This window comes from Salvelinus fontinalis, unplaced genomic scaffold (assembly GCF_029448725.1).
Source record: "Salvelinus fontinalis isolate EN_2023a unplaced genomic scaffold, ASM2944872v1 scaffold_0338, whole genome shotgun sequence".
NCBI classification, from domain to species: Eukaryota; Metazoa; Chordata; class Actinopteri; order Salmoniformes; family Salmonidae; genus Salvelinus; species Salvelinus fontinalis.
This window is the reverse complement of record NW_026600547.1, coordinates 28,238-46,999: the sequence shown is the minus strand read 5'-3', so window position 1 is coordinate 46,999 and position 18,762 is coordinate 28,238. Positions and strand designations below refer to the sequence as shown.

At 47.1% G+C, this 18,762-nt stretch overlaps 1 protein-coding gene across 1 annotated transcript; it reads left to right on the top strand.

The window, feature by feature from the left end:
* The first annotated feature begins 1,407 nt into the window (after positions 1–1,407).
* On the top strand, positions 1,408–16,926 carry LOC129845687 (tripartite motif-containing protein 16-like). The gene is made up of 6 exons (XM_055913564.1): positions 1,408–2,052; positions 2,682–2,777; positions 12,452–12,685; positions 13,268–13,427; positions 13,553–13,612; positions 13,844–16,926. Exons 1-6 carry the CDS (start codon positions 1,456–1,458, stop codon positions 14,116–14,118), a joined length of 1,422 nt encoding a protein of 473 aa, XP_055769539.1. The 5' UTR covers positions 1,408–1,455; the 3' UTR covers positions 14,119–16,926.
* The last annotated feature ends 1,836 nt before the right edge of the window (positions 16,927–18,762 follow it).

Sequence of the window (18,762 nt, the reverse complement as noted above, 5' to 3'; positions counted from 1 at the left end):
AAACCCCAAACAGCAAGCAATGCAGGTGTAGAAGCACAGTGGCTGGGAAAAACTCCCTAGAAAGTAGTAGAAGCACGGTGGCTAGGAAAAACTCCCTAGAAAGTAGTAGAAGCACGATGGCTGGGAAAAACTCCCTAGAAAGTAGTAGAAGCACGGTGGCCGGGAAAAACTCCCTAGAAAGTAGTAGAAGCACGGTGGCTGGGAAAAACTCCCTAGAAAGTAGTAGAAGCACGGTGGCTGGGAAAACTCCCTAGAAAGTAGTAGAAGCACGGTGGCTAGGAAAAACTCCCTAGAAAGTAGTAGAAGCACGGTGGCTAGGAAAAACTCCCTAGAAAGTAGTAGAAGCACGGTGGCTAGGAAAAACTCCCTAGAAAGTAGTAGAAGCACGGTGGCCGGGAAAAACTCCCTAGAAAGTAGTAGAAGCACGGTGGCTAGGAAAAACTCCCTAGAAAGTAGTAGAAGCACAGTGGCTAGGAAAAACTCCCTAGAAAGTAGTAGAAGCACGTTGGCTAGGAAAAACTCCCTTGAAAATAGTAGCAGCAGGGTGGCTAGGAAAAACTCCCTAGAAAGTAGTAGAAGCACGTTGGCTAGGAAAAACTCCCTTGAAAATAGTAGCAGCAGGGTGGCTAGGAAAAACTCCCTAGAAAGTAGTAGAAGCACGGTGGCTGGGAAAAACTCCCTAGGAAGTAGTAGAAGCACGGTGGCTGGGAAAAACTCCCTAGAAAGTAGTAGAAGCACGGTGGCTGGGAAAAACTCCCTAGAAAGTAGTAGAAGCACGGTGGCTAGGAAAAACTCCCTAGAAAGTAGTAGAAGCACGGTGGCCGGGAAAAACTCCCTAGAAAGTAGTAGAAGCACGGTGGCTGGGAAAAACTCCCTAGAAAGTAGTAGAAGCACGGTGGCTAGGAAAAACTCCCTAGAAAGTAGTAGAAGCACGGTGGCTGGGAAAAACTCCCTAGAAAGTAGTAGAAGCACGGTGGCTGGGAAAAACTCCCATGAAAGGCCAAAAGTCCCCCTCCACCCATTGTAGCCAATTATCTAGAACACATTGTACAGTTTTACAACCACGTATGAGTTATTATGGACGCTTATAGTTAGTATCACAGCATATCAGTTTAAGACATTACAACATTCATTAAAAGCATTATAGATATGTACTTCATAGAAACTGTTACCCTTTATATATTCTAACCACTCTATTTCATTTATTCCATATTAAGGGTGCTAACCTAGGAACTAAAATATTTGTCTCCTTCTCAACTTTGCCTGCAGTTTTCTCTCTCCCTCCCTTCCTCTAAACCCTCCCTCCCTCTCTCGCTCACTCCTTCCCTCCCTCTGACCCCAGCCCTCTGGCAGAACCAGGAAGTCCCTCCCCTTCCCACAAACTCTCTTCTGTGGAAATGAAACTGATCTGATTCTCTCTGTCGTCTGTCTGTGTGAGAGTGAACAACCGTCAAAATGGCTCAGCAGGGAGTTCTGCTGGACCAGGACCAGTTCTGCTGTTCTGTCTGTCTGGATCTACTGAAGGAGCCGGTCACTACTGCCTGTGGACACAGTTACTGTAGGAGCTGTATTGAGGGCTGCTGGGATCAGGATGTTCTGAAAGGGGTCTATAGCTGTCCTCAGTGCAGACATACCTTCACTCCAAGGCCAACGCTGATGAAAAATAACATGTTGGCTGAGGTGGTGGAGAAACTGAAGAAGACAGGACTCCAGGCTGCTCCCCCTCCTGCTCTGTGCTATGCTGGACCTGGAGATGTGGCATGTGATGTCTGCACTGGGACCAGAAAGCAGAAAGCCCTCATGTCCTGTCTGGCATGTCTGGCCTCTTACTGTGAGACTCACCTCCAATCTCACTATGAATCTCCTGCTTTGAAGAAGCACAAGCTGGTCAAAGCCACCGCACAACTACAGGAGAAGATCTGCTCTCATCATGACAAACTGCTGGAGGTTTACTGTCGTACCGATCAGCAGTGTATCTGTTATCAGTGTGTGATGGATGAACATAAAGGCCATGATACAGTGTCAGCTGCAGCAGAGAGGACTGAGAAACAGGTAAGACCAGAACAACAGGGGCGGCAGGTAGCCTAGTGGTTAGAGTGTAGAGGTGGCAGGTAGCCTAGCATTAGGCAAGTAACCGAAAGGTTGCTAGATTGAATCCCGAGCTGACAAGGTAAAAATCTGTCGTTCTGCCCCTGAACAAGGCAGTTAACCTGCTGTTCCTAGGCTGTCATTGTAAATAAGAATTTGCTCTTAACTGACTTGCCTATTAAAAACTTGTTGGTGACTGTCTGATAAACAAAGAATTAAAGATACAGTAGGAACTAAATCTATTTGAATATGAGAGAATTCAAATGAAATGGATCCACAAATATGAACACAAACCTTGAGTATATAGATATGTTAACCCAGATTCTCCAAATGTATCACCATTTTCTAAAGTCAAACACTATTATCATTATGAATGGCCTTTTATGAGTCCAAAGTTCAGTCTCAACCCCTTGATACATGTAGGCCTACCATAAAAACTATAATCATTCACATAGCAACATAATATCATGTTGTAAAGGGACTTCCTCAGGATTGTAGACCTTCCTCTCTATGGGTCCTATGTCACATTTCTATACTATTGATCTACTGGACTAATAAAGCTTGATAGCTCATTGAAGAGTGATTCTCCACAGAGGCAGCTGGGGATGAGTCAGCAGAAGGTCCAGCAGAGATTCCAGGAGAGAGAGAAGGAGCTGAAGGAGCTCCAACAGGCTGTGGAGTCTTTCAAGGTGAGTATTGTTGACCAGAGGAGACACACCATTTCCCTTCTCTCCTCCAATCAGAGAGAGGGAGAGGGGTCCTTATCCAATGCCACTGACCCCACTGTTGGGAACAGGCTGTCTGGACCCCTTTCAGAGAATAGACTGTTTAATGTAACCAATGGGATATGAACCCAGGTCTACCGTGGGAGAAACCAACATCTTGACCGTTACACCAAGAGGACATTCCCTATTGGACCGACACTGATTTAGAAGTAGCAGGCGGGGCTACCTCATCACATAACCATGAGTAACCATGACTGACTCATGTCCCCTATACATTAACATGGAGCTCTCTCTCTCTATTCAATTCAAAGATATTTATTGGCTTGGGAAACATATCTTTACTATGCCAAAGCAAGTGAAGTAGAAAATAAATAATCATGAATGAACAATAAACATTACACAACATTTATTTTCAAAAGAATAGAGACATTTCAAATGTTATAACTCAAGTGCAAACAGAGTGAGTCGTGCGCCAGACTGAGTTCTGGAGGTGAAATGGAAATGAATGAGGGAGAGTTAAGTGAGGTAGAAGGTGTGGTGAAGAGTTCAGAACCAGAGAAGTATTTGGTCATATGAGATTTGACTTCAGAAGAGTTCCAGGGTGTGTTGAGTGGTGGTGTCCCGTCCTCCCAGGTCGTTGGCATGGTGCAGGAGCAGATAGGGTCAAAGTAGTGGAATGGGGTAGTGGGTTTTTAATGAGTGTAGGGTTAGTTGGCATGGTGCAGGAGCAGATAGGGTCAAAGTAGTGGAATGGGGTAGTGGGTTTTTAATGAGTGTAGGGTTAGTTGGCATGGTGCAGGAGCAGATAGGGTCAAAGTAGTGGAATGGGGTAGTGGGTTTTTAATGAGTGTAGGGTTAGTTGGCATGGTGCAGGAGCAGATAGGGTCAAAGTAGTGGAATGGGGTAGTGGGTTTTTAATGAGTGTAGGGTTAGTTGGCATGGTGCAGGAGCAAATAGGGTCAAAGTAGTGGAATGGGGTAGTGGGTTTTTAACGAGTGTAGGGTTAGTTGGCATGGTGCAGGAGCAGATAGGGTCAAAGTAGTGGAATGGGGTAGTGGGTTTTTAATGACTGTAGGGTTAGTTGGCATGGTGCAGGAGCAGATAGGGTCAAAGTAGTGGAATGGGGTAGTGGATTTTTAATGAGTGTAGGGTTAGTTGGCATGGTGCAGGATCAGATAGGGTCAAAGTAGTCGAATGGGGTAGTGGGTTTTTAACGAGTGTAGGGTTAGTTGGCATGGTGTTACTTAGTATTATCATAATTTCCCCTTTTCCCATTTTGTATCGAAAAGTAAAATAGATTTATATTATAGTCCAGTTGGGGGCGGTAATGCTACATATTGGATGCCAACCACCGTTAAACTCCAAAGAAGAAGAAACGTTATATTATGTCTATGTACAGTGTTGTAACGATGTCTCTCTCTCATTCCATCACTTTCGTGTTAGTTGGTTGTGTGGGTCTCTGGTTATGAATGGGGTGCTGACAGACAATCGTTGATGGATATTTATAGAGCTCTGATCAGGACGACAATTGATTACAGGTGTATAGTTTATGGAACAGCAGCAAAGACTTGTCTTCAGAAGCTGGACAGAATCCAGTATATAGCTTTAAGGATATGTATTGGTGCATTTAAATCAACATCTGTATGTGTCTTACTAGTGGAGACAGGTGAGATGCCTTTCGAAATACGGCATATTAAATTGTCATTAGCTTATTGGGTTGAAAGGCTGTGAGGTTGAGCATCCCACTGCTACTGTTCTAGATGACTGTTGGGAATATACTAGTAGACAAGGCAGTGGTTTTGGTTGGACAGTTGTAGGTATTAATGTTATTCTGGAGAATTGAGAGAATGGGTGTAGTAGTGAGATTCTGATGGGTCCCAGCACATTCAGGTGTGGAAGGAAATTAAATTGTAGACCAGTTATCTAAAAGAGCTTTAAAACAAGATATAATTGATATTAATGTTCCACTGGGTAGAGGTGAAGTCAAATGTAAGATCAGAGACATTTTGATAGATGTGTGGCAGAAGAGATGGGACTCTGAGCACATGGGACGGCATTTATATGTCCTCTAAAGGTCGGTGGACCAAGGATCAAAGGTCAGATTAGGAAGGAAGAGGTGGTGTTTACTCGATTGTGTTTAGGACATTGTACATTGAACTGGTCCTTACATCTGGTTGGCAGCATGTGAATGGTTTGTGTCTGGAGGGTATGGTCAATGAAACGGTGGAGCATGTGTTGTTATATTGTTGTAAGGATGTTGAAGAGAGGGAAAGATTGAAGTGTAGGGTCATTGAGGTTGGGCGGGGTTGGGGGGGGTTGGAAGGGATTTGGGGGATGGGGGAGGGTCTATCAGAAGTTAGTAGGACTCTTTTTTATTTCCTCAGAAGTACTGAGTTAGGTAGGAGGATTTAGAAATGGCGTAAACCGTGATTGGACACACTCCAGCACAGTAGGTGGCGCCATGCACCTTTAACGTTGGTTTGTGGACCGTCATTATATCATAGAAGAAGAAGTTGGTCTATGAGGGTTTTGTGGTTCCTGAGGAGGGCTACTATTCTTTTTTCTTTTGGTTTTCAAGTATTTTCTGAATTTATTAAAGCCAAAGCTAAAGCTACCCTAAACAATTCAATATATCAGTCAATATATTTTCTCTGTGATTTGTTGTTTTCCCGTCAACCGTTCCATCGCATCTTAACTGTGTTACCGGGCGGGCACTAGGACCCGGGGGAGGCTGCTGCTGCAGAGGCTGCTGCACCGCTAGTGACGTCAGTCCTACTTGTAGCTCATTGTGGTCAACGTCAGCTGTGGCTCGAGACTGCTAGCTAACGGTTAACGGAGAGGAAAAGACTCTGACAGGACACATTCATGTAGATAGGCTATGATGGCAATTTGTGGTAAGTTACAATAGAGAGAGAGACTTTTCACTACTATAGACTTTGGTCATAATCAAAGCTTTGTTAACCAATACGTTTTTATGTGAGGCTGCCGGTAAGTTACAGTGTAACAGACGTTGTTAGCTAGCTAACGGTAACGTTAACGGTGTCTTTTAAATTCCACATAAGTTATGTGGCGATGATACCTAGATTAGGGTGACCAGACGTCCCCGTTTTTAGTGGCCTGTCCCCGGCTGGAGCTGTCCCCGGAAATGTCCCCGTTTTTAACTGTGCGTTAAAAACAGACTGCAAAGTGAAATAATATTTTACGTGGCAAGAAAGCCCGGGCAGCAGAGTTACCGGTTGACGTATCCGTCTTGTAGTGCTTGTTTTGTCCAGCAGAGGGGGCCGCTCGCTATCAGCTTCATTCACTCTTCTTCTTCTTCTAACTACTTGCGATAGTTTTAGAGGAAACTGCTGTGGGAAACTCGCCCAGAAGCAAGTGTCAAGTGAATCCATAACATCACCACAAACGTCTTTTCAAGCCGGGTAACTTACACTCGTTTGAGATACTAGCTAATGATGTTATGTCACAACTTATTATATAGATAGATGCTCTGCGTTATATGGTTTTAAATAGCTAATGTTAGCTAGCATAACCTATGTCGACTAAGTTATCTAGCTCGGTTAGCCAGCTGCTGTCATGGTAACTAGGTTAAAAAACGGTCACATGTAAACATGCAGTGGACGGGCTATTTTGAAAATATGATTATATTAAATTAATGCACAATTATGAGAATATTTATTTGTAGATTACAATGTTAATGGTTTGGCATTATAAGTAGTGTGAAAATATATTTTTAAATGTGCATGGATAACATTAGCATAATGTTTTCTGTTAGAGTGGAGAGGAAGGAGAGACTGGATAGGATTTCCATGGATAACATTAGCATAATGTTTTCTGTTAGAGAGAGGAGAGGAAGGAGAGACTGGATAGGATTTCCATGGATAACATTAGCATAATGTTTTCTGTTAGAGTGGAGAGGAAGGAGAGACTGGATAGGATTTCCATGGATAACATTAGCATAATGTTTTCTGTTAGAGAGAGGAGAGACTGGATAGGATTTCCATGGATAACATTAGCATAATGTTTTCTGTTAGAGAGAGGAGAGACTGGATAGGATTTCCCTGGATAACATTAGCATAATGTTTAATGTTAGAGAGAGGAGAGGAAGGAGAGACTGGATAGGATTTCCATGGATAACATTAGCATAATGTTTTCTGTTAGAGAGAGGAGAGGAAGGAGAGACTGGATAGGATTTCCATGGATAACATTAGCATAATGTTTTCTGTTAGAGAGAGGAGAGACTGGATAGGATTTCCCTGGATAACATTAGCATAATGTTTAATGTTAGAGAGAGGAGAGGAAGGAGAGACTGGATAGGATTTCCATGGATAACATTAGCATAATGTTTTCTGTTAGAGAGAGGAGAGACTGGATAGGATTTCCCTGGATAACATTAGCATAATGTTTAATGTTAGAGAGAGGAGAGGAAGGAGAGACTGGATAGGATTTCCATGGATAACATTAGCATAATGTTTTCTGTTAGAGAGAGGAGAGACTGGATAGGATTTCCATGGATAACATTAGCATAATGTTTTCTGTTAGAGAGAGGAGAGACTGGATAGGATTTCCCTGGATAACATTAGCATAATGTTTAATGTTAGAGAGAGGAGAGGAAGGAGAGACTGGATAGGATTTCCATGGATAACATTAGCATAATGTTTTCTGTTAGAGAGAGGAGAGGAAGGAGAGACTGGATAGGATTTCCATGGATAACATTAGCATAATGTTTTCTGTTAGAGAGGAGAGGAGGAGAGACTGGATAGGATTTCCATGGATAACATTAGCATAATGTTTTAGGTTAGGCTACCTACCACCTCTACACTCTAACCACTAGACTACCTGCCACCTCTACACTCTAACCACTAGACTACCTGCCACCTCTACACTCTAACCACTAGGCTACCTGCCTCTACACTCTAACCACTAGACTACCTGCCACCTGCCACCTCTACACTCTAACCACTAGACTACCTGCCACCTCTACACTCTAACCACTAGGCTACCTGCCTCTACACTCTAACCACTAGGCTACCTGCCACCTGCCACCTCTACACTCTAACCACTAGACTACCTGCCACCTCTACACTCTAACCACTAGGCTACCTGCCACCTGCCACCTCTACACTCTAACCACTAGACTACCTGCCACCTGCCACCTCTACACTCTAACCACTAGACTACCAGCCACCTCTACACTCTAACCACTAGACTACCTGCCACCTCTACACTCTAACCACTAGCCTACCTGCCACCTCTACACTCTAACCACTAGACTACCAGCCACCTCTACACTCTAACCACTAGACTACCAGCCACCTCTACACTCTAACCACTAGGCTACCTGCCACCTCTACACTCTAACCACTAGACTACCAGCCACCTCTACACTCTAACCACTAGACTACCTGCCACCTCTACACTCTAACCACTAGACTAACAGCCACCTCTACACTCTAACCACTAGACTACCAGCCACCTCTACACTCTAACCACTAGTCTACCTGCCACCTCTACACTCTAACCACTAGACTACCTGCCACCTCTACACTCTAACCACTAGACTACCAGCCACCTCTACACTCTAACCACTAGACTACCTGCCACCTCTACACTCTAACCACTAGACTACCTGGCACCTCTACACTCTAACCACTAGACTACCTGCCACCTCTACACTCTAACCACTAGACTACCTGCCACCTCTACACTCTAACCACTAGACTACCTGCCGCCTCTACACTCTAACCACTAGACTACCTGCCACCTCTACACTCTAACCACTAGTCTTCTTTCCACCTCTACACTCTAACCACTAGTCTATCTGCCTCCTCTACACTCTAACCACTAGACTACCTGCCACCTCTACACTCTAACCACTAGACTACCTGCCGCCTCTACACTCTAACCACTAGACTACCTGCCACCTCTACACTCTAACCACTAGACTACCTGCCGCCTCTACACTCTAACCACTAGACTACCTGCCACCTCTACACTCTAACCACTAGGCTACCTGCCTCCTCTACACTCTAACCACTAGACTACCTGCCTCCTCAACACTCTAACCACTAGTCTACCTGCCTCCTCTACACGTTAACCACTAGACTACCTGCCGCCTCTACACTCTAACCACTAGGCTACCTGCCACCTCTCCACTCTAACCACTAGGCTACCTGCCACCTCTCCACTCTAACCACTAGACTACCTGCCACCTCTACACTCTAACCACTAGACTACCTGCCGCCTCTACACTCTAACCACTACACTACCTGCCACCTCTACACTCTAACCACTAGTCTTCTTTCCACCTCTACACTCTAACCACTAGACTACCTGCCACCTCTACCCTCTAACCACTAGTCTACATGCCTCCTCTACACTCTAACCACTAGGCTACCTGCCACCTGCCACCTCCACACTCTAACCACTAGACTACCTGCCACCTCTACACTCTAACCGCTAAACTACCTGCCACCTCTCCACTCTAACCACTAGACTACCTGCCACCTCTACACTCTAACCACTAGACTACCTGCCACCTCTACACTCTAACCACTAGTCTTCTTTCCACCTCTACACTCTAACCACTAGTCTATCTGCCTCCTCTACACTCTAACCACTAGACTACCTGCCACCTCTACACTCTAACCACTAGACTACCTGCCGCCTCTACACTCTAACCACTAGACTACCTGCCACCTCTACACTCTAACCACTAGACTACCTGCCGCCTCTACACTCTAACCACTAGACTACCTGCCACCTCTACACTCTAACCACTAGGCTACCTGCCTCCTCTACACTCTAACCACTAGACTACCTGCCTCCTCAACACTCTAACCACTAGTCTACCTGCCTCCTCTACACGTTAACCACTAGACTACCTGCCGCCTCTACACTCTAACCACTAGGCTACCTGCCACCTCTCCACTCTAACCACTAGGCTACCTGCCACCTCTCCACTCTAACCACTAGACTACCTGCCACCTCTACACTCTAACCACTAGACTACCTGCCGCCTCTACACTCTAACCACTACACTACCTGCCACCTCTACACTCTAACCACTAGTCTTCTTTCCACCTCTACACTCTAACCACTAGGCTACCTGCCACCTGCCACCTCCACACTCTAACCACTAGACTACCTGCCACCTCTACACTCTAACCGCTAAACTACCTGCCACCTCTCCACTCTAACCACTAGACTACCTGCCACCTCTACACTCTAACCACTAGACTACCTGCCACCTCTACACTCTAACCACTAGGCTACCTGCCACCTCTACACTCTAACCACTAGACTACCTGCCACCTCTACACTCTAACCACTAGGCTACCTACCACCTCTCCACTCTAACCACTAGACTACCTGCCACCTCTACACTCTAACCACTAGACTACCTGCCACCTCTACACTCTAACCACTAGGCTACCTGCCATCTCTACACTCTAACCACTAGACTACCTGCCACCTCTACACTCTAACCACTAGACTACCTGCCACCTCTACACTCTAACCACTAGTCTACCTGCCACCTCTACACTCTAACCACTAGACTACCAGCCACCTCTACACTCTAACCACTAGGCTACCTGCCACCTCTACACTCTAACCACTAGACTACCAGCCACCTCTACACTCTAACCACTAGACTACCAGCCACCTCTACACTCTAACCACTAGACTACCTGCCACCTCTACACTCTAACCACTAGACTACCTGTCACCTCTACACTCTAACCACTAGACTACCTGTCACCTCTACACTCTAACCACTAGGCTACCTGCCACCTCTACACTCTAACCACTAGACTACCAGCCACCTCTACACTCTAACCACTAGTCTACCTGCCACCTCTACACTCTAACCACTAGGCTACCTGCCACCTGCCACCTCTACACTCTAACCACTAGTCTACCTGCCGTCCTAGTTTACGTTTACATGGGAGTCATTTAGCAGAGTCAGGTTGCCTTAGTAACGGAGACTCCAGTGGGTAAAGGCTTGGTGGCTCACAGAAAATATTGCCTGTCATTGAGGAAGAGGCACTGATCAGGGAGGAAGATCAGGGGGGCAGACTGGGGAGGAGGAGGAGGGTATTGTGCCAATGGAGGAGGAAGAACAGGGGGGCAGACTCGGGAGGAGGAGGAGGGTATTGTGCCAATGGAGGAGGAAGAGCAGGGGGGCAGACTGGGGAGGAGGAGGACGGTACTGTGCCAATGGAGGAGGAAGAGGGGGGCAGACTGGGGAGGAGGAGGACGGTACTGTGCCAATGGAGGAGGAAGAGGGGGGGGGGGACTGGGGAGGAGGAGGACGGTACTGTGCCAATGGAGGAGGAAGAGGGGGGGGGGGGCAGACTGGGGAGGAGGAGGACGGTACTGTGCCAATGGAGGAGGAAGAGGGGGGGGGGGGCAGACTGGGGAGGAGGAGGACGGTACTGTGCCAATGGAGGAGGAAGAGGGGGGGGGGGGGGCAGACTGGGGAGGAGGAGGACGGTACTGTGCCAATGGAGGAGGAAGAGGGGGGGGGGCAGACTGGGGAGGAGGAGGACGGTACTGTGCCAATGGAGGAAGAGGGGGGGGCAGACTGAGGAGGAGGACGGTACTGTGCCAATGGAGGAGGAAGAGGGGGGGGGGCAGACTGGGGAGGAGGAGGAGGGTACTGTGCCAATGGAGGAAGGGGGGGGGGGGGGGCAGACTGGTGAGGAGGAGGACGGTACTGTGCCAATGGAGGAGGAAGTGGGGGGGGGCAGACTGGGGAGGAGGAGGACGGTACTGTGCCAATGGAGGAGGAAGTGGGGGGGGGGGGGCAGACTGGGGAGGAGGAGGACGGTACTGTGCCAATGGAGGAGGAAGTGGGGGGGGGGGCAGACTGGGGAGGAGGACGGTACTGTGCCAATGGAGGAGGAAGTGGGGGGGGGGGGGGGGGCAGACTGGGGAGGAGGAGGACGGTACTGTGTCAATGGAGGAGGAAGTGGGGGGGGGGGGGGGGCAGACTGGGGAGGAGGACGGTACTGTGCCAATGGAGGAGGAAGTGGGGGGGGGGGGGGGGGGGGGGGGCAGACTGGGGAGGAGGAGGACGGTACTGTGTCAATGGAGGAGGAAGAGGAGGTGGCTCCTCTCCCAGGTGTCATACAGAGGGAGGGTGCTGGTCATCAACAGCTTGGCAGCATCCTCCCAGCATCTCCCCCCCCCCCCCCCCCCCCCCCCCCCCCCCCCCTGGTGGACCTGCAGAGCAACTTAGTGAATTATTTTCTGGTCGGGACGTCACTGGCTGAGGGCGGTGGTGCTGTACCTGTCTCAGTCTTTTCTCTCTCTCTGTCTCTCTCTCTCCCCATGTCTCTCTCTCTCTTTGTCTCTCTCTTTCTGTCTCTCTCTCTGTCTCTCTGTCTGTCTCTTTGTATCTCTCTCTCTCTCTTTGTCTGTCTGTCTGTCTGTCTGTCTGTCTGTCTCTGTCTTTGTCTTTGTCTTTGTCTTTGTCGCTCTCTCTCTGTCTCTCTGTCTCTCTGTCTCTCTGTCTCTCTGTCTCTCTGTCTCTCTGTCTCTCTGTCTCTCTGTCTCTCTCTGTCTGTCTCTGTCTGTCTGTCTGTCTCTCTCTCTCTCAACAGCACTCTCTCTCTCTCTCTCTCTCTCAACAGTGCTCTGCACAGTCAGCAGTGGAGGACAGTGATCAGATCTTTACTGAGCTGATCCGCTCCATTGAGAGAAGGAGCTCTGAGGTGAAGGAGCTGATCAGAGCCCAAGAGAAGGCTCAAGTGAGTCAAGCTGAAGGACTCCTGGAGCAACTGAAGCAGGAGATAGCTGAGCTGAGGAAGAGAAATACTGAGCTGGAGCAGCTCTCACACACAGAGGATCACATTCATTTCCTCCAGGTAACTAAACTGTCTTGTTACATGTGATATGAAATTAACTTCATGTGAAACTATTCATCTACATCATTATGTTGTCCTGTCTGTCTCTCTGTCCGTGTCTCTCTCTCTCCCTCTGTCCGTCCCTCTCTCTCCCTCTGTCCGTCCCTCTCTCTCCCTCTGTCCGTCCCTCTCTCTCCCTCTGTCCGTCCCTCTCTCTCCCTCTGTCCGTCCCTCTCTCTCCCTCTGTCCGTCCCTCTCTCTCCCTCTGTCCGTCCCTCTCTCTCCCTCTGTCCGTCCCTCTCTCTCCCTCTGTCCGTCCCTCTCTCTCCCTCTGTCCGTCCCTCTCTCTCTCTCTGTCCCCCTCTCTCTCTCTCTGTCTCACTCCCTCTGTCCCTCTCTCTCTCTCTCTGTTCCTCTCTCTCTCTGTCCCTCTCTCTCTCTGTCCCTCTCTCGCTCTCTCTGTCTCTCTCTGTCCCTCTCTCCCTGTTCCTCGCTCTCTCTCGCTCTCTGTCTCTCTCTCTCTGTCTCTCTCTCTCTCTGTCTCTCTCTCTGTCCCTCCCTCTCTCTCTCTCTCTCCCCGTCTCTCTCTCTTTCTCTCTCCAGAGTTATCAGTCTCTCTCCAGTATCAGTGTATCTTCAGACTTACCCAGCATCGTTGTCCGTCCTCTTCAGTACTTTGGAGATGTGAGTAAGACTGTGTCTGAACTGAGAGAGAAACTAGAAGACTTCCTTAAAGGAGAATGGACCAAGATCTCCACTACAGGTGTGTTGAAAACAATAAGAACATCAACTTTAGACCATTGAAAGTTCCCTACTAGTCATATACATGTGGAATATGGTCTGATGATAACATTCCCTCTCTCTGTCAATGTGTTTGTGTGTCTGTAGTGAATATAGTGGATGTTGTACTGCCTCCAGAGCCCAAGACCAGAGAACAGTTGTTACAATGTGAGTCTCTTTATTGTGAAGTAACTAACAGTCTCTTTTTACTGACACTCCTAACAATCCCTCTAGAAATATATAGCAATAGTAGATCTAATCAAAGACTGGGTATCTATCTGACTCCTCATATTTCTCTGATTTGATCTCTGCTGTGCTCTAATCAAAGACAGGGTAGATACAGTATCTGACTTAACTTATTGTTCTGACTCCCCTCATTGGTCTCTGCTCTTCTCCCAGATTCCTGTCAGCTCACACTGGACCCAAACACAGCACACACACTCCTCTCTCTGTCTAAAGGGAACAGAAAGGTGACCTTTACCCGCCAAGTCCAACCATATCCTGACCATCCAGACAGATTCACCAACCGGTACCAGGTTCTGTGTAGAGAGGGTCTGTCTGGACGCTGTTACTGGGAGGTGGAGTGGACTGGTGTTGTTTTTACAGCAGTCTCATATAAAGACATCAGCAGAACAGGGACAGATGGTGCATTTGGATTCAATAACAAGTCCTGAAGTTTACAGTACTATAGTGGTGATTATTGTTTCAAACACAATAATGTTGTGACTAAAGTATCAGGCCCTCAGTCCTCCAGAGTAGGAGTGTACCTGGATCACAAGGCAGGTACTCTGTCCTTCTACAGTGTCTCTGACACAATGACCCTCCTCCACAGAGTCCAGACCACATTCACTCAGCCCCTCTATCCTGGGTTTCATCTCTATGGTACTGCTGAGCTGGTTAAACTGTAGTAGGGTCCACATAGATACTAGTCATGCTGGTGTAGTCTATAGCTGAGCTGGTTAAACTGTAGTAGGGTCCACATAGATACTAGTCATGCTGGTGTAGTCTATAGCTGAGCTGGTTAAACTGTAGTAGGGTCCACATAGATACTAGTCATGCTGGTGTAGTCTATAGCTGAGCTGGTTAAACTGTAGTAGGGTCCACATAGATACTAGTCATGCTGGTGTAGTCTATAGCTGAGCTGGTTAAACTGTAGTAGGGTCCACATAGATACTAGTCATGCTGGTGTAGTCTATAGCTGAGCTGGTTAAACTGTAATAGGGTCCACATAGATACTAGTCATGCTGGTGTAGTCTATAGCTGAGCTGGTTAAACTGTAGTAGGGTCCACATAGATACTAGTCATGCTGGTGTAGTCTATAGCTGAGCTGGTTAAACTGTAGTAGGGTCCACATAGATAATAGTCATGCTGGTGTAGTCTATAGCTGAGCTGGTTAAACTGTAGTAGGGTCCACATAGATACTAGTCATGCTGGTGTAGTCTATAGCTGAGCTGGTTAAACTGTAGTAGGGTCCACATAGATACTAGTCATGCTGGTGTAGTCTATAGCTGAGCTGGTTAAACTGTAGTAGGGTCTACATAGATACTAGTCATGCTGGTGTAGTCTATAACTGAGCTGGTTAAACTGTAGTAGGGTCCACATAGATACTAGTCATGCTGGTGTAGTCTATAGCTGAGCTGGTTAAACTGTAGTAGGGTCCACATAGATACTAGTCATGCTGGTGTAGTCTATAGCTGAGCTGGTTAAACTGTAGTAGGGTCCACATAGATACTAGTCATGCTGGTGTAGTCTATAGCTGAGCTGGTTAAACTGTAGTAGGGTCCACATAGATACTAGTCATGCTGGTGTAGTCTATAGCTGAGCTGGTTAAACTGTAGTAGGGTCCACATAGAGACTAGTCATGCTGGTGGAGTCTATAGCTGAGCTGGTTAAACTGTAGTAGGGTCCACATAGATACTAGTCATGCTGGTGTAGTCTATAGCTGAGCTGGTTAAACTGTAGTAGGGTCCACATAGATACTAGTCATGCTGGTGTAGTCTATAGCTGAGCTGGTTAAACTGTAGTAGGGTCCACATAGAGACTAGTCATGCTGGTGTAGTCTATAGCTGAGCTGGTTAAACTGTAGTAGGGTCCACATAGAGACTAGTCATGCTGGTGTAGTCTATAGCTGAGCTGGTTAAACTGTAGTAGGGTCCACATAGATACTAGTCATGCTGGTGTAGTCTATAGCTGAGCTGGTTAAACTGTAGTAGGGTCCACATAGATACTAGTCATGCTGGTGTAGTCTATAGCTGAGCTGGTTAAACTGTAGTAGGGTCCACATAGATACTAGTCATGCTGGTGTAGTCTATAGCTGAGCTGGTTAAACTGTAGTAGGGTCCACATAGATACTAGTCATGCTGGTGTAGTCTATAGCTGAGCTGGTTAAACTGTAGTAGGGTCCACATAGATACTAGTCATGCTGGTGTAGTCTATAGCTGAGCTGGTTAAACTGTAGTAGGGTCCACATAGATACTAGTCATGCTGGTGTAGTCTATAGCTGAGCTGGTTAAACTGTAGTAGGGTCCACATAGATACTAGTCATGCTGGTGTAGTCTATAGCTGAGCTGGTTAAACTGTAGTAGGGTTCACATAGATACTAGTCATGCTGGTGTAGTCTATAGCTGAGCTGGTTAAACTGTAGTAGGGTCCACATAGATACTAGTCATGCTGGTGTAGTCTATAGCTGAGCTGGTTAAACTGTAGTAGGGTCCACATAGATACTAGTCATGCTGGTGGTGATGGTCCCCAGATGTGATGATTCATTCTGCTCTGTTTTATCTACAATGATTTAACTGATTTGATCTTCAGAAGATGTTATGAATTATAATTCAATGTTTTCATATTTTTGTAATTACAATGTTTTAATTTTGTACATTTCCATGAATCATGATGTCTGGTGTTGATGTATATTGGTTGTCATTCAGAACCATTGATATGTTTTCTCAGTTGGTTCTCTGTCTCTATGTAATTCTCCTCAGTATCATTGATCAGCTTGTTGGTCCTAATTGATGTGTTCTCTGTCACCTGGAGCTGCATGGAAAATGGTCCAGGAACTAAATGACAATTCAGGACTAGTCAGCCCACTACAAGCTGGTATCACTTACTTTCTACTAAACTATATGGACTGGTTTCCCAAACACAGATTAATCCTAGTCCTGGACTAAAAAGTATGTTCAATGTAGATGTCCAGGAAACCGGCCCTAAATGTGTCATCTTTCATCCTTCCATACTGCTCAGTCCAGCAACATTAAACCTGTCCAGCAGGTGGTGCTATTGACCAAACAATAAAACCAGCAGATATCTTGACTTGCCACTCAGTATATCAGTAATGTTCAGAATAGTACTTTAATATCATTGGAGATTGATGGTCTTTTTAATCCACTATCCAGAGTCAGGAACAGATGAAGTTAGGTCTGCTACTGTTCAGTGATTAAATATGATTTATGGTGATGGGAAATAATAAAAAACACTAAACTTCATCTAGTAATAGTTTTCCTTTGTTATTTATTCCAATGTGTGTCTTTAATTTGTAAATGTATTGTGTGGAGGTGAGCTAGTGGTGTGGCTGATAGAATAGAATGAAAAGGGAGGAGGGGAGGAAGAGGGGAGGAGTGAAGGGCTGTTCAAGAAACCAGATGAGGAAGAGGAAGATGTTCAGGGGAATTACTGTCTCTGTTCCAAATGGTTCCCTATTCCCTACGTAGTGCACTACGGTGCTTCTGACCAGGTCTAAAGTAGTGTTCTACGTAGGGAATAGGGTGTAGATTTATTACAATATCATGCTTTAGTGTTTGGCACAACAATATATTAGATCTCCACCCACCCACTTCCTGTCTGTCATCTCCCAGTTCTGTTAAGACTTCCTCTCATTGAACTGGGCCTCATTCTAAATGGTCACTTTGTATTGATAGTCCATACTAGGCTTTACTATGGTTCTACATACAGTATCTGTATTGATAGTCCATACTGGTCTTTACTATGGTTCTACATACAGTACCTGTATTGATTCTCCAGCAGGGGGCAGTAAAACCCTATGGACCTGAAAGGGACTGCAGTGTGCTCCAGTCTCCAGCAGGGGGCAGTAAAACCCTATGGACCTGAATGTGACTGCAGTGTGCTCCAGTCTCCAGCAGGGGGCAGTAAAACCCTATGGACCTGAACGGGACTGCAGTGTGCTCCAGTCTCCAGCAGGGGGCAGTAAAACCCTATGGACCTGAAAGGGACTGCAGTGTGCTCCAGTCTCCAGCAGGGGGCAGTAAAACCCTATGGACCTGAAAGGGACTGCTGTGTGCTCCAGTCTCCAGCAGGGGGCAGTAAAACCCTATGGACCTGAACGGGACTGCAGTGTGCACCAGTCTCCAGCAGGGGGCAGTAAAACCCTATGGACCTGAAAGGGACTGCAGTGTGCTCCAGTCTCCAGCAGGGGGCAGTAAAACCCTATGGACCTGAAAGCGACTGCAGTGTGCTCCAGTCTCCAGCAGGGGGCAGTAAAACCCTATGGACCTGAAAGGGGCTGCAGTGTGCTCCATTCTCCAGCAGGGGGCAGTAAAACCCTATGGACCTGAAAGGGACTGCAGTGTGCTCCAGTCTCCAGCAGGGGGCAGTAAAACCCTATGGACCTGAAAGGGACTGCAGTGTGCTCCAGTCTCCAGCAGGGGACAGTAAAACCCTATGGACCTGAAAGGGACTGCAGTGTGCTCCAGTCTCCAGCAGGGGGCAGTAAAACCCTATGGACCTGAACGGGACTGCAGTGTGCTCCAGTCTCCAGCAGGGGTCAGTAAAACCCTATGGACCTGAAAGGGACTGCAGTGTGCTCCAGTCTCCAGCAGGGGGCAGTAAAACCCTATGGACCTGAAAGGGACTGCAGTGTGCTCCAGTCTCCAGCAGGGGGCAGTAAAACGCTATGGACCTGAAAGGGACTGCAGTGTTCTCCAGTCTCCAGCAGGGGGCATTAAAACCCTATGGACCTGAAAGGGACTGCAGTTTGCTCCAGTCTCCAGCAGGGGGCATTAAAACCCTATGGACCTGAAAGGGACTGCAGTGTGCTCCAGTCTCCAGCAGGGGGCAGTAAAACCCTATGGACCTGAAAGGGACTGCAGTGTGCTCCAGTCTCCAGCAGGGGGCAGTAAAACGCTATGGACCTGAAAGGGAAAGTGAGGAGTAACAATCAAAGGTGATTTTACATTGATGTTTCCTCGGAGACCTGAATCATATCCACGAGGCACCAAACTGAATAAAATGAACTGAAACAGGGAGGGACTAACTGAACTAAAACAATTATGTTGCTAAATGTTTTGCTACAGTGTTCTCTAACG